The 16,434-nt window shown below is 44.4% G+C and overlaps 1 protein-coding gene across 1 annotated transcript in view; it reads right to left on the minus strand.

Annotated features, from left to right (window-relative positions):
* The window catches only part of LOC121287567 (ankyrin repeat domain-containing protein 24-like), a 95,901-nt gene that overhangs the window by 17,940 nt on the left and 61,527 nt on the right, over positions 1 to 16,434 (minus strand). The window contains exons 13-16 of the mRNA XM_041205497.1: positions 13,806 to 13,853; positions 12,345 to 12,443; positions 8,623 to 8,692; positions 4,659 to 4,780 (exon numbers count right to left, since the gene is read on the minus strand). Coding sequence (XP_041061431.1) covers positions 4,659 to 4,780; positions 8,623 to 8,692; positions 12,345 to 12,443; positions 13,806 to 13,853 — 339 coding nt within the window. The remainder of the gene's footprint in view (positions 1 to 4,658; positions 4,781 to 8,622; positions 8,693 to 12,344; positions 12,444 to 13,805; positions 13,854 to 16,434) is intronic.

Raw genomic sequence — 16,434 nt, forward strand, 5'->3', positions numbered from 1 at the left:
GCCGCATCCACACACATGAGGGAGCAGCCTGTCTCTACTTCATCCTCAGACACAGGGAGTGAACCAGGTCAGATGGCTGAGATCAGAAGATGCTAAGTCTGTAGTTTTATTTTGAGATGTTGACTTTCTTTTAAACTGTAAAATCTCTTCCTCAGAACTTCCAGAAGTCTGCATTCATACCTTCTCCTTTAGGTTTTGTTCCACTTTTCTATCCATTCCTGCATCTCATTTTGACCACTGACTGTAAACCCAGTTCATTCTTTTCCGGAGCCTCCTGTGTTAACCAGTTATGCAGAAATTGGTCCAGTAGGGAACATGTCATAATTCATCCTGATCATTCCCAGATTGTTTTCCAGCATTTGATTTCCCAGCTTTCAGGTGGTCCTTGTGGAGGTGGTGCATTAGTATTCGCAGTTGGCCTGTTCATTGCAATAAGTGGCTGCGGAACTTGGTTTGCAGAGGCTGCTTTAAGATTCGTAAAATCAGGTGCAGTTAGTTCCATTGGCATGGCCATTCCATTCCTTTGAGCTATTTCTTCCATCCTCATATTTTCTCTACTTTCACCAAAGTTCCCTCAGAATCCATCCTGTTGTCTTTTCATCATTTCTTCTTATTCACACTGACGTAGCAGCATTTCTTCCTCGCGTCTTCTGCGTGCTTCTTCTTGTCTCAGTTCTATTTGTTTTCACTTCTGCAGTTCTTGATTATGCAATTCTTCCACGTGTCTCTTGATGCCTCATTAAATCTTGTCCCATCAGCATGACTTGGTGCTCATGATGTGCAGCTCCCAGTTCTACTTCCAGCTTCTCTCATGCTTCCTTTACATTTCTATCAGCATGCTCCTGCTGCTGTTTCTCCATTTCAAGCAGACCCCTCCACCTCATGGCATATTCACACCCTGTCGCTTTGGTCTCACTTGAGTGACCCTTGTTGCAGGTGCGATCAGTCAAAATTGCTCGATGTAATAAAAGGTGAATGATTGGAGCCAGACTTGTGCAATTCTAATTCATGCCTTTTAGGACATGTGTATTATGTATTTAGGACATGTGTATTATGAAATGGGACACAAATAAGGGTGTTGGTTGAAATATGGTGGCATTTGGAGACTAGCCTTCCAAACAATATAGACAGCAATGCAAACTTTATGCTTCATGTCCACCTTGGATTTACTCCCCATCTTGAAGGTGAGTCCCTGAGCTACTTGCCTTTCAGTTTGAAGGGCCCTAAGGAGAAACATATCTAAATTAGTCAGACCCCAGACCTTGTAAGGCTGGGTCGCCATGTCCCATTGCTTCCTCCTTCTCATCCTCCAAGGAAATATGCCATTCTCCACTTCTCCCTCATCAAGGTTCACACCTTTCTGGTGGACCATGCTGTGAGGACTGCAGCAGGCCACTACAATCCGAGACAGCCTTGAAGGTGCCTATTGACCAGGGAGATGGTGGCAATATTGTAATGTTACTGGACTGGTAACTCAGAGGGCCAAACTAATATCCCAGTGACATAAGTTCAAATCCCACCAGCTCAAGAATTAAATTCAATTAATTAATACATTTGGAATAATCTGCTAGTCGCATTAATAATGAAACAATCAGATTGTCTTAAAAACCCATATGGTTGACTCATGTCCTTCAGTGAAGGAAATCTGCCCTCCTTACATGGCCTGGCCTACACATGATTCCAGACTCACAACAGTGACTCTTAATTACCCTCTGAAATGGTCTAGAAAGCCACTCACCATAACCTGAAGGACAAATAGGGACGCCCTCCCCAAAGCCCAACTGACCAGTTAGGTCACTCCCCCACGATAGGCCCAGTACTGACAGAGCTAATACCCTGTGACCTCAGTACAGTCTATGGCCACTGTATCCCACAGCATAAGCATCTCTCTGAGCCTCCCCCCTTTTATGTACCAATATTAAATGGACCCACCTCCATTACTGACTCCCTGCTGCGATGTCCCCTCCTATTCAAGGATGAGGTTGCAAGCCTTCATGAGCCTGGGGCTCCAAATCAAAATCACTTCACAGTATCACAATACATTTACAGTTCAGAAGGAGACCATTTGGCCCATCAAGTCTGCACTGGCTCTCTGAAAGAGCATTCCACATAGTCCCACTCGCCTGTCTTATCCCCGTAATCTTGCATATTCTCTCTTTTCAGATAACAACCCAATTCCATTTTGAATACCTCGATCAAACCTGCCTTCACCATCCTTTCAGGAAGTTTGTTCCAGACTCCAACCATCCTCTGGGTGGAAAAAAATTTCCTCACATCACTTTAACTCCTTTTGCCAATTATTTTGAATCTGTGCCCTCTGGTTCTTGATGTTCTCTTGAGCGGGAGCAGTTTCTCACCATTTACCCCGTCCATACCCCTCAGGATCTTGAATGCCTCTATCAAGTCTCCTCTCAGTCTTCTTTTCTTCAAGGGAAACTGTTCCAACCTCTACAATCTATCCTCATAGCTACAGTTCTTCATGCCAGGAATCATTCTTGTGAATCTCCTCTGTACTCTCTCCACAGCCTTCACATCATCCTCAAGTATGGTGCCCAGAACTGGATGTAGTAATCCAGATGAGGCCTAACTAGTATCTTATACAAGTTCAACATGATCTCCTTACTCTTGTACTCAATGTGCCTATTAATAAAGCCTAAGACACTATATGCTTTATTATCTTCTCTCTCAACATGTCCTGCCATCTTCAATGACCTGTGTACACATACACCGAGGTTACTGTACCTCCTTTAGCAGGAGTCCTTTTATTTTATTCTGTCTCACAATACCTTTCCTGCCAAAATGAATCACCTCACACTTCTCTGCATTGAACTTCATCTGCCACTTGTCTGCCCAATCCAATTTATCCCCATTAACGAGCTCTTAAGTAGCTCATTTGCATGGTGAATTGATGAACCGCCGCATTGGGCAGGGTGCCGGTACACAGCTTCCAGTGCCACTTCCAATACCGCTGGGAGGTGGCACTGTCACTCAGGGGCGTGAAATTACAGCCTTGCGAACCATCGGTTCCTCCTCTGCAGCCGAGCAAAAACTCAGCCTGATAATTCAACAACTTTGTTTTCTGATACTTTTATCTGTTTTGGTGCCTAAGTAATTGTTTTAAAGTTCGTCCTAGGGTTGCTGGCAGCGAGGGCAAAAAGCAGGTTTATTGCCCGTGCCTAGTTGCCCAGAGAAGCTTATGGTGTACCAGATCCTTGAACCATGGCAGTCTGAATGGTGATGGTGCTGCCAAGATGGTGGCTGTGAATTCCAGGACATCAATCCAACAACAGCAATTCTGCCTTTCCACTCAAAAATATTGGAAACTGAAGATAATGGTAATTTGGGCAACTTCAGTAAAACAAGAAAGCCTTTCCCCGACCTCAGGACATGCCAAAGCGCCTTACAGACAATGAGGTACTTCCTGGAGAATAATCACTGTTGTAATGTAGGAAACTTGGCAGCTAAGTTCGATAGAGTAAGGTTCCACAACAGCTATGAAAAAATGATCAGCTAATCTTGTTTTAGTAATATTGCTTTAGGGATAAATATTGATTGGACATGACACCAGGGAGAACACCTTGCTCTTTTTTAAATCAGGCCACGGGATTTTTTACGGACACCTGAGAGGACGTAATTGTAGTGCCAGCCTAGATTTTGTGCTCTGGTGTGGGATTTGAGCCCACAACCTCTGGCTCAGAGGCAAGAGAGCCACCTTTGGTGTTCCAGTTCCTTTCAGTTGGGAACCTAGCCCTGCTATGTTAATTGGAGAATTGAACTCCCCAAGAGTGACAACAGAACAACTTGTCTAAAGGCCATCAGAATCAAATATATAGAATTTCCTTCCTGTTCCTCAAACATGAAAGGCAGGACCTCATTAGAATGTTATTCATTTGTTTCCCATCCAGCAGCCAGTAAAATGGACAGGCTGGCCTTCTGTCAGGCAAAATAGACAATCTGACCTTCTGCCAGGCTGAGAAACCAGAAAAGGGAGATGAAACCAGAAATCCTCAGGGTAAGGTCAGAGGCTAGGACTTGTGGAGTGTGGGGTGTGGAGTGCGGGGTGGAGGGGGAGGAGTGTTAGGAATAGAAGAGGAAAACTGTTACTTGAGGTGGGAAGGCAAAACATAGGTGCTCAGGTTGGGATCATGGTAAAGGTTGGCTATAATTGCAGCAGGGAATGGATGTCTGCTTTCGATGAGCCAGACAAGTCCTCAACCATGACAGGAAGGAGAGAGAATGAGAGACCCCAATCGACTGGGAGGAAAGGATGAAGGCTTCTTTGAGGGCTGTGAAGAGCATTCCTGTTCCTCCTGACCCACAAGAAGTGCTGGAAAAGGCAATCACCTTCTTGAGCTGGCAGCTCCCACCTCCCTTTCATTGTCAGGTTTCCTGATCCCTGGAAAATCCGAGCGGTGACTGTTAAATTCAAATGAGCTTCTCAATGGGGAACTCTGATTTCAATACGTTAATGAGATGACCTGGGTCTTCATGTCCTGCTTGCAAGTCTTGATAACCACTGGTGTGAAAAGGACAGCAAGTGCGTACACAGCAGGCTGAGAATTCATCCCTTTACTTTCATTATAAACCCTTCCTTCAATCCTCTCCTACCCATTGTGCAAGGGTCAAATAACAAGGCTCATGTTTTGAGGGTTCATTACCTGCAATCTCCCTTGCAGCTCTTGGTTTTCACTAGTGAGTGACTCCACTTGACCCTGCAATGATAGAAGCCATTCCTCGCTAGAGTTGTTCATGGCCTTTTTCGAAAACAGCTTCTCAATCCCTGAAACATCACAATGCAACAATGGTAGGCAATGGAACAAAACAATTGAAAGGATCATTCGATTCCAAAATTGAAACAAAAAGGCCAACAAGAGTCAGTGCCAGGGCAACTGTACTCCAGTGAGAGTCAGCGCCAGGGGTACTGTATAGTGAGAGTCAGTGCCAGGGGAACTGTAAGATAAAAGCAAAATACTGCAGATGCTGGAAATCTGAAACAAAAACAAAAATAGCTGGAAAAACTCAGCAGGTCTGACAGCATCTGCGGAGAGGAACACAGTTAACATTTCAAGTGCATATGACTCTTCACCAGAACTGTTCTGATGAAGAGTCATACTAACTTGAAATGTTAACTGTGTTCCTCTCCGCGGATGCTGTCAGACCTGCTGAGTTTTTCCAGCTATTTTTGTTTTTGTTCCAGGGGAAGTGTATCCCAGTGAGAGTCAGTGCCAGGGGAATTGTATTCCAGTGAGAGTCAGTGCCAGGGGAATTGTATTCCAGTGAGAGTCAGTGCCAGGGGAATTATATTCCAGTGAGAGTCAGTGCCAGGGTAACTGTACCTAAGTGAGAGTCAGGGCCAGGGGAATTGTACCCCAGTGAGAGTCAGTGCAAGGGGAACTGTACCCCAGTGAGAGTCAGGGCCAGGGTAACTGTACCCTAGTGAGAGCCAGTGCCAGAATAACCATATCTCAGTGAGAGTCAGGGCCAGGGGAACTGTTTCCCAGTGAGAATCAGTGCCAGGGGAACTGTAGCCCAGTGAGAGTCAGGACCAGGGTAATTGTACGCCAGTGAGAGTCAGTGCCAGGGGAATTGTACATCATTGCGAGTCAATGCCACATGGCAGGCTGGATCCTTGTGAGTCTGCTCTGTATGTTCTCTAAAACTTCAATATCCTTCCTATTGTGTGGAGCCAAGACTGAACATAATAATCTAAACGAGGTCTTTCTATGGTGCTGCATTTGGACACAGACTGCTTCATTTTCTGAGGAGTCACAAATGGGACTGTTCCCCACCATCAACAAATATCCTTACCTCTTGGCTTTTATATTCTAATCTCTGGTGATTAAAATAACAATTCCATTATCTGTTTTTAAGGTCTTGTTAATCTAAAGTCTTTACTGTCCTGTGAATTTGTATCCTTAAATCCTTCTGCTTTTCTACAGCTGTATTCATATATAATTACTGCCACTGTGCACTGGGGGTGGAGGAATGAATGTTTAAAGGTTACCATTGACATGGATGGGGCACTGATCATGCAGGTTGCTTTATCCTAGATGATGTTGACTTTTATGTACGTTGTTGAAGCTGCCCTCATCCAGACAAGAGGATGCTGTTCCTTCACACTATTGACTTGTGACTCGTGGATGGTGGACAAGCTTTGGGGAGACAGGAGGTGAGTTACTTAAAACAGAATTCTCAGCTTTGAACTACTCTTGCTGGCCACAGTGTTTATATGGCTGGTTCAGTTAAGACTCTGGTCAATGGTAACCCCCAGGATGTTGGTTGTGGAGAATTCAGCGATGGCAATGCCATTGATTGTCAAGGGGAGGTGGTTAGATTCTCTCTTGTTAAAGATGTTCATTGCCTGGCACTTATGTGTCACAAATGTCACTTGACGCTTATCAGTCCAGCCTGAATGTTGTCCAGGTCTTGCTGAATATGGACATTGACTGCTTCAGTATCTGAGGAGTTGTGAAAGGGACTGTTCACACCATCAGTAAATATCTACACCTGACCACATGGTGGAGAGAAGATCATTGATGAAGCAGCTGAACATGGTTGGATCTAAGACATTATCCTAAGGAACTTCTGCAGTGATGTCGTGGGGCTGAGATGATTGATCTCCAACAACCACAACCACCTTTCTTTGTGCTAGTTATGAATCCAACCAGTGGAGATTCTCCTGATTCCCATTGACTTCAATTCTACTGGAACTCCTTGATATCACACTTGAGGTCAAGGGCAGTCACTCTCAGCTCACCTGTTAAGATCAGCTCTTTTGTCCATTTTTGGACCAAGGCTGTAATAAGGTCAGGAACTGAGTGACTCTGGCGGAAGCCAAGTTGAGCATCAGTGAGCAGGTTATTGCTGTGTAAGTGCACTTGATAGTACTGTCGATGACACCTTCCGTCACTTTGCTGATAATCAAGGGTAGACTGATGGGGTGGATATTGGCGAGGTTGGACTTGTCCTGCTTTTTGTGGACAGAACATACCTGGGCAATTTTCCACACTGCCGTCTAGATGCCACTGTTGTAGCTGTACTGGAACAGCTTGGCTAGGGGCGCAGCAAGTTCTGGAGCACAAGTCTTTAGTTCTATTGCTGGAATATTGTCAGGGCCCATAGCCTTTGCAGTATCCGGTGCCTTCAGCCGTTTCTTGATATCACAGAGTCAATTGAACTGGCTGAAGACTGGCATCTGTGATGTTTGGAACTTTATGAAGAGGCCATCATGTGTCATCCATACAGCACTTCTGGCTGAAGATGGCTGCAAGTGCTTCAGCCTAATCTTTTGCATGGACATGCTAGGCTCCTCCATCACTGAGGATGGGGCTAGTTGCGGAGTTGTTTAATTGTCCACCACCATTCACAACTGGATGTGGCAGGACTGCAGAGCTTAGATCTGATCCATGGTTGTGGGATTGCTTAGCTCTGTCTATCGCATGCTGCTTCCGCTGTTTGGTATGTAAGTAGTCGTGTGTTGTAACTTCACCAGGTTGACATCTCATTTTTAGATATGCATGGTGCTGCTCCTACTCTCTTCATTGAACCAGGGTTGATCTGGGTTGATCTGGGCTTGATGGTAATGGTAGAGTGGGGGATATGCCGGGCCATGAGGCAATAGATTACGGTTGTATAAAATTATACTGTTGCTGGTGGCCCACAGTATCTCAGTTTTGAATTGCTCGATTTGATCTAAATCTATCCCATTTAGCGCAGCGGTAGTGTCACACAAGATGGAGGGTGTCCTCAATGTGAAAATGGGACTTCATCTCCATGAGACTTCATGGGGTCCAGAGTCAAAGCTGAGGATTCCAGGGCAACTCCTTCCTGACTGTATACCATGATGGTGCCATTTCTGGTGGGTCGATACGGCTGGAGGGACAGGACGTACTCAGGGATGGTGATGGTAGAGTCTGTAAAGTATGATTCAGTGAGTATGACGGGGTTAGGCTGTTGCTTGACTAGTTTATGGGACAGCTCTCCCAATTTTGGCACAAGCCCCCAGATCTCAGTCAGGATACTTTGATGGATTGACAGGACTGGGTGTGCTGTTGCTGTTTCTGGTGCCTGGGTCAATGCCAGGTAGCCCATCCAGCTTCATTTCTTTTTGACTTTGTAGCAGTTTGGTTCAACTGAGCAGCTTGTAGGCCATTTCAGAGTCAACCTTATTGCTGGGTCTGGATTCACATCTTGACCAGACCAGGTAAGGTCAGCAGATTTGCTTCCCTGCAGGGAATTCAGGAACCAGATGGGCTTTTATGATAAACCGATAGTTTCATGGTCACCGTTACTGAGACTAACTTTCAATTCCAGGTTTATTAATTAATTGAATTTAAATTCCACCAGCTGCCATGGTGGGGTTTGAACCCATGTCCCCAGAGAATTAGCCTGGTACCCTACACCATTGCTCACAAGAGAATATGGGAACAATGTGAGCAACTGTGATTAAAATTGTATTTTCATGTGACGATTAAACACCAACAATGGACTATTTGGCTCCAATGACCTGTTTCATGTTGGAACTTTGATATATTTCCATACATTATCAAAACTCATAAATTCATTTGAGTAGATAATCACAATGAATGCAAAGATGTAATTGCAGTTCCAAACACCGTGTACCTGGGAAACTGTCGACCATCTCTTCTTCAACCATGAGTTCACTCTCACTGTCCTCCTGGATTTTGCCCTGCTAAGATTAGAAAGCAGTTCAATTAGAAAAGGGAACTCTAGATATTTCTCACCTACCCAGGTGTCCAGGCCAATACTGATCTCTCAGCCAATGCTACTGAATACAAACTAACTGGTCGTTTACCTCACTACAATTTGTTGTGCATTAATTTGCTGTTGTGTTTGCCTGTATGGCAACAATAGAAACCATAGAAAAGTTACAGCACAGAAGGAGGCCATTTGGCCCATCTTGTCCATGCCAGCCCGAGGACACCCAGGTGCCCTTTCTAATCCCACCTTCCTGCACCCGGCCCATAGCCCTGCAGCTTACAGCACTTTAGGTGCAGATTCAGGTACTTTTTAAAAGAGTTTAAAGTTTCTGCCTCTACCATCAACTTGGGCAGCGAATTCCAGACACCCACTACCCTCTGCATAAAAAAGTTCTTCCTCATGTCCCCCCTACACCTTCTGCCACTTATCTTGAATCTATGTCCCCTGGTTCTAGAATGCTCTATCAAGAGAAATAATTTTATCCTGTCCACTCTATCTATTCCCTTCATAATTTTGTACACCTCAATCAAGTCACCTCTCAGCCTTCTTTGTTCTAAGGAAAATAACCCCACCTATCCAATCTCTCCTCATAACTACATTTTTCTAACCCTGGCAACATTCTTGTAAACCTCCTCTGCACTCTCTCCAGAGCTATTACATCCTTCCTGTAATGTGGTGACCAGAATTGCACACAATACTCCAGTTGTGGCCTCACCAGTGTTTTATACAATTCCAACATTATATCCTTACTTTTATACTCTATACCTCTGCCAATGAAGGAGAGCATTCCATATGCCTTCTTTACAACCTTGTCTACTTGAACTGCTGCCTTCAGGGACCTGTGTACTTGTACGCCAAGATCACTCACTTCATCTACCCCTCTTAGTATATTCACGTTTATTTTGTAATCACTGTAACTGTTTGACCTCCCTAATTGTATGACCTCACACTTCTCTATGTTAAAATCCATCTGCCACTTTACCGCCCACTCAATCAACCCATCTATATCATTTTGGAGATTATGGCTATCCTCTGCACTATCCACTACTTGGCCAATCTTTGTGTCATCTGCAAATTTCCCAATCGTGCCCCCCACATTCACATCCAGATCATTAATATATAACACAAACAGCAAGCGTCCCAACACGGAGCCCTGTGGAACACCACTTGAGACAACTTTCCATTCGCAAGGACATCCATCGACCATTACCCTTTGTTTCCTGTTACAAAGTCAACATTTTATCCAGTTTGCCACATTACCCTGAATCCCATGGGCTTTTACTTTCCTGACCAATCTGCCATGTGGGACCTTGTCAAATGCCTTGCTAAAATCCATGTACACAACATCCACTGCACTACCTTCATCAACCCTTCTTGTCACTTCCTCAAAGAATTCAATCAAATTTGTGAGGCAAGACCTTCCTCTAACAAATCCATGCTGACCATCCCTGACTAGTCCATGCCTTTCCACATGACAGTTAATCCTATCTCTCAGGACTGATTATACTAATTTGCTCACTGCCGATGTTAGACTAACTGGCCTACAATTGTTTGGCATTTCCTCTGATCCCTTTTTAAACAATGGAACTACGTCTGCATTTCTCCAGTTCTCTGGTACCTCCCCTGTATCTAGTGAAGATTGGAAAATCATCCTCAGAACATCTGCTATCTCCTCCCTGACTTCTGTCAGCAGCCTCGGAAACAATCCATCTGGCCCTGGTGACTTATCAACTTCCAAGGAGTTCAACCCTTCGAGTACTTCCTCTCTCTTTATGATTATCCCATCCAATATCTCACAGTGTTCCTCCTGGACTACTATATCTACATCCTCCCTTTCCTTTGTAAACATGAACGCACTTCAAAAGTAATCCATGTAAAGTCAATTGCCTTGTGAGATCCTGTCAATAATGTGTGATATATTTGCATAGTTACGGAGAAAGAGCAGGGAAGGTGGACTAACTGGGCAGGCAGTGGTGGGTCATCTTCTTCAACCTCTGCAATGCTGTAACCAGGCCATTTCAAGGGGCAGCTAGTGGTGTAGGGCTGGAGTCACATATAGGGCAGGCTGGGTGGGGGCAGTAATGTCCTTCCTTAGAGAACATTAATGAACCGGTTGGGATTTCATGGCATTTTAACAGCTTTTCACGGGGATCTTTACCGGTGCCAGCTTCCTATGCCCAGGTTTCAAAAGGTTTGAATTCATGCCCTCTAGGTTATTGGCCTCGGTTTTTTTTTACATTTAATTATAAATTATGACATTAAAATAGGAAAATAAACTGAAAAGCCTGAGAATCCCGGTTTTGATTTTGAAACCATCTTTTCGAGTACTCTGTCAGTTAAACGAGCCTGCCGTGGCCAAGATTAATTTTGTGGGGCCTTGTTTGAGAAAGCGGGGAAACCAGGAGCAACGTAAAAGTGTTTTATCTTGCAGTGTTTCAAGTGCAGTAAGAGGTTAATTTTTATTAAGTCACTCTTGAGATGTGGACATCACTAGCAATACCTCGTTGCTTTTCACAAGATGGTGCTGAAACATCTTCTTAAACCATTGCAGTCCATAAGTGGAAGTTCTGCTCCTGTGATGTTAGATAGGAAGGATTTTGACTCAGCGATGATGGAGGAATGCCGATATATGTCCATGTTGGGAGATTGTATAACTTGAAAGAGAGCTAGGAATGTATTCTCTATTCTTGCTTGTAGCACTAAAATTTGTATCCAGTCAAGGTGATCAGATCAAAGCCTCCTCTTTCTCTGCTTGCTGTGACAGTTAGCAAATGAGTTCGGGCCAATTTCAATTAAGCTCTAGGTAGGGACAGGTCCTCAGCATAGAACCAGCCACAACTCAGTACCTCTACCAACCAGCCATAAATTGACAAAGTTGCTCAGAGACCACAGGATATGAAGATGTTTCACTGATGCAGTAAGGGTGGGATGGAGGTTAAGGATTCGGGATTGGATTAGGGCAGATTTTGCAGCTTTGGTGGAAGCTACATGAGTTTCTGCCTAACTGTTTCACACTTGATGACAATGACAATGATGCCCAAGGTTCTGGCCCAAGTCGGGTGACATGTATAGCTTGTGTCCAAATGTTAGTGTGCTTTTCCAAGGTTAAGCTTCATTGGCAAAGGGTGGATTCACCTCTAACTGGGTGCTCGGCAGGATTTCCTGCTGCAGTCCTCAATGTCATGACCATTTCCATGTTCAAAGGGAAAATGCAGCAATTTCCAGGAGTCACATGAACAACAGGGTGCCTCATTTTCAGGCAAGGCAGTGGAAGTTTTCCTGGAGTGGGTGCCCAGGGGAGGCAGGTCCTCTTTCATTTCAGCGGATTGCCAGGTGTCTACACAAGTGGCCAAAGCTACACGGCAGTAGATGGCCATGAACATTATTACTTCAGGAAGGGAAACCTGCAGCCCCTATCCAATCTGGCCTATATGTGACTTCAGTCCTGTACCAATGTGATTGATTCTGAAGTAGCCTAGCATGACATTCAGTTGTACCCAGCTCCCAGGGCAATTCTGGATGAGCAGATAATGTTGCCCTTGCCAGTGAAACCGCATCCCAAGAGTGAATTAAAGAAAGGAATCCTTGTTAATCCATGGTAGCTATTTAAATAGATCATTTACCTCATGCAAAGACAGTCTGCCCTGTAGGGTTTCAACCTGCTTGATAACATCTTGATGTTCTTTCTCTTTCTCAGTTAGTTTGTTCGTGAGCTCCTGTATCTGTGAACATTACCAAACTTATTAATAAAGGTTTAGATTGTGCTTAACTTTGAAAAGGTTATGTAGATTTTCCTCTTCAGTAATCGAAGGCCATCACCGAAGGAAAATTAATCCTCATATTGCTTTGTCTAACAGGAATGATACCGCCCACTTATAATATCCATGAATTTTCATTGGATTCTGCCAATCTCCTGCCATAACAGTATAGTCTTCTGATGTTAATAAACCAAGGGTGGGATTTTCCGGCCCTGACAATAGCGGGCATTGTCGAGGGCAGGACTGGAAAACTCGGAGAGCTGTTAAAAGTCAACGCCTCTTCAAATGCTCCTGTCCTACTCACGACAATGCCCGCCAGTGTCAGGGGTGGAAAATAAGCCATTCCTTCTGTGAATGAAATCTACACAATGTCCTGAATGAATGGAGTCAGATGTAACTACTGTTGAGTTTTCCCTCACATAATGCTACGCATCAGCGAAGTCTGTAGATAAATTCGTGAAGGATCCCAGCCTTGCTGTAGACACTAATAGTCTCACAGGTGAGCCCAAGACTTTCACAGGTGCTTTGATCATTGTTTGAGGACATAAGAACATAAGAAACAGGAGCAGGAGTTGGCCTTAAGGCCCTTCGAGTCTGCTCCACCATTCAAAGAGATCATGGCTGATCTTCTACTTCAACATCATTTCCCTGCACTATCCCCATATCCCTCGATGTTTTTAATATGTAGAAATCTATCAACCTCAGTCTTGAACATACTCAATGACTGAGCACCCACAGCCTCTGGGGGAAAGAACTCCAAAGATTCACCATCCTCTGAGTGAAGAAATTCCTCCTTATCTCTGTCCTAAATGGTCTGCATCTTATTCTGAGACCATGGCCCCTGGTTCTGAACCTCACCCCCTGCACCCCCCCCCCTCCCCCACCCCTCTCCCCCAGCCAGGGGAAACATCCTTCCTGCATCTATTCTATCGAGCCCTGTATGTTTGAATGAGGTCACCTTGATTAATGTGTTGTAGAATTGTGTAAATATTTTGCTTTTGGGGTCCTGCCAGTGTGCCAATATAATCTGAATGGAAAGCACTTTTCTGCAAATTAAATGCGGATTGCTAATAATCTGAAAATGTCCAGATCCCTGTTGATATTCAGAAGTAATCCCTGTATTCCTGTTAATTTTGCATTCGGCAATTGGAATAAAACAGCTTTCTTAGTGCAACTAAATTTGAATTATCTTGAACTTTAACTAATACTTCCAATTAAAATCAGTGGACTATAGCAACTAATATTATCCAAACTTTCATACACTCCAGCTATGAAAGAATGGTGAGATAGTTTGGCTGAGAGAAATTATTTTAAAAATGGAAATACCTGATTTTCCAGTTTCTGGATTCCACAATCTTTTGCAATCAGCACTTTCTGCAATCAAAAAGGAATTCCAATGGTTTTATTGTGTCTTTCTCTTGTCACAGACATACCACAGCCAAAGTGTAAAACCGGTTATGCCATTTATTAAAAACATGGTCTACCAATCCCTGAACCCAGTTCTACTGAATAATAAACTGATTAAGAGTTAACATGTACATGTACGGGAAATGCTAGCTCAAAAATAAATGCAGTTAGACATTCACAAATAAAACATTGTAGCAATGCAATGCAAAGGAGAAAAATCCTACCTCCATTAAAGCATGAGCTCCATACAATGACAGCTTAAATGAGGACTAATGACAAAGTTAAGTGGATGACTGAGATTAATATCTGCAGGATCTGTGTTGGGAGACATCAAATCTGAAGAAAGGTTACCTGTTCTGGATTGGTATGGAATGGTAGTTTGGGCACATATAAAGAGTTATGAACATATGAATTAGGAGCAGGAGTAGGCCTTTCGGGCCCTCGACCCTGCTTCGCCATTCAATAAGATCATGGCTAATCTGATTTTGGCCTCAACTCCAAATTCCGCCTATCCCCAAAAACCTTGGGCTCCCTTGTTAGCCAAGTATCTATCTACCTCTGCTTTAAAAATATTTATTGACTCTGCCTCCACTGTTCTCTGGGGAAGGGAATTCCAAAGATTCACCATCCTCTGAGAGAAATAAAATTCTTCTCATCTCCATCTTAAATGGGAGACTCCTTATTTTTAAACTGTCCCCTGATGAAAAGCCATTGATCTGAAATGTTAAATCTGTTTTTCTCTCTCCAGTAATGGTGCCTGAACTGCTGAGGATTTCCAGCATTTTCTATTTCAGATTTCCAGCATCTGCAGTATTTTGCTTCTGCTGTTTTCTACTTTGTTAATAATTCCCATTTGCAAGTAAGAAATCCTTCACAATGGCCAGGATTTTCCGGTAATGGAGGGCGTGTTCGGTGACATGATCGGAAAATCTCACTGGATGGCTCTAGTCTCATTTTCCAGTGACTTAAATCCAGGACACAATTGGTCCACCCCCCCCCCCCAGCCCCCATTCAATGGTAGGCTGCATTTCCCACTGACAAATGTCAGGAAACTTAATTTTCATAAATTTGCATCTCATTATTATGGCCACAAAATAGAATCATCCTGCCAAGTCAAATTTAAATCCAACTTCAGAACGGCGTGATTTACAACTAACTTTGAAAGGCGTGCGCCTGGTGATCTGGACTTCAAGGGGAGCTCGGAAGTGAGTGCACACAACTTAGCGCAGCGCTCGCGAGGGTTCCCCATAGGGATTCAAGGAAGCGGTGCCACATATTTGAGGAGTGGGGTGTCCATAGGCAACTCTCTAAAGCAGCTTCTTCCCAGCTGGTTTTCAGTGCAGTGCCAGCGCAAGGGCTGTGGGGGGAGGGGTGGGCCAGGGTTGGGGGGCAAGGCAGCACAGACTGAAGCATATGCACAAGCACACGCTGGGGGTTGGGGTGGGCAGGGGGCCAAGGTGGTGAAAAATTGGCGAAGCACTTGGAAAAGCATTTCAATGTTGAACATTCTTCCGCAGATGAGACAATTCAGCATCAGTTCCATTGAGGTGTTTGGAGGTTGGCTTCTAAAACTATTATGTCCACTCAAGCAACACAAATTCCTGATAGTGACACTTTTGCTTTTTTTTAAATTCATTCAGGGGATGTGGGCTTCATTGGCTGGGCCAGCATTTATTGCCCATCCCTAATTGCCCTTGAGAAGGGGGTGGTGAACTGCCTTCTTGAACCGCTGCAGTCCCTGTGGTGTAGGTACACCCACAGTGCTGTTAGGGAGGGAGTTCCAGTATTTGGACCCAGCAACAGTGAAGGAACTGCGATATATTTCCAAGTCAGGATGGTGAGTGGCTTGGAGGGGTACTTCCAGGTGGTGGTGTTCCAATCTATCTTCTGCCCTTGTCCTTCTAGCTGGTAGTGGTTGTGGGTTTGGAAGGAGCCTTGGTGAATTCCTGCAGTGCATCTTGTGGATGGTACACACTGCTGCTACTGTGCATTGGTGGTGGAGGGAGTAAATGTTCGTGGATGTGGTGCCAATCAAGCGGGCTGCTTTGGCCTGGATGGTGTCAAGCTTCTTGAGTGTTGTGGGAGCTGCACTCATCCTGGCAAGTGAGGAGTATTCCATCACACTCTTGACTTGTGCCTTAGATGGTGGACAGGCTCTGGGGACTCAACAGGTGAATTGCTCATTGCAGGATTCGTAGCTTCTGATCTGCTCTTGTAGCCACAATATTTATATGGCCAGTCCAGTTCAGTTTCTGGTCAATGGTAACCCCCAGGATGTTGATAGTGGGGGATTCAATGATGGTAATGCCATTGAATGTCAGGTGAAGATGATTTGATTCTCTCTTGTTGGAGATGGTCATTGCCTGACACTTGTGTGGCAGAAGTGTTACTTGCTACTTGTCAGACCAAGCCTGGATATTGGCCAGGTCTTGCTGCATTTGGAGATGGACTGCTTCAAAATATGAGGAGTCATGAATGGTGCTGAACATTGAGCAATCATCAGGGAACATCCCTACTTCTGATGGAAGGAAGGTCATTGATAAAGCAA

The sequence above is a fragment of the Carcharodon carcharias genome, chromosome 14 (assembly GCF_017639515.1).
Source record: "Carcharodon carcharias isolate sCarCar2 chromosome 14, sCarCar2.pri, whole genome shotgun sequence".
NCBI lineage: Eukaryota > Metazoa > Chordata > Chondrichthyes > Lamniformes > Lamnidae > Carcharodon > Carcharodon carcharias.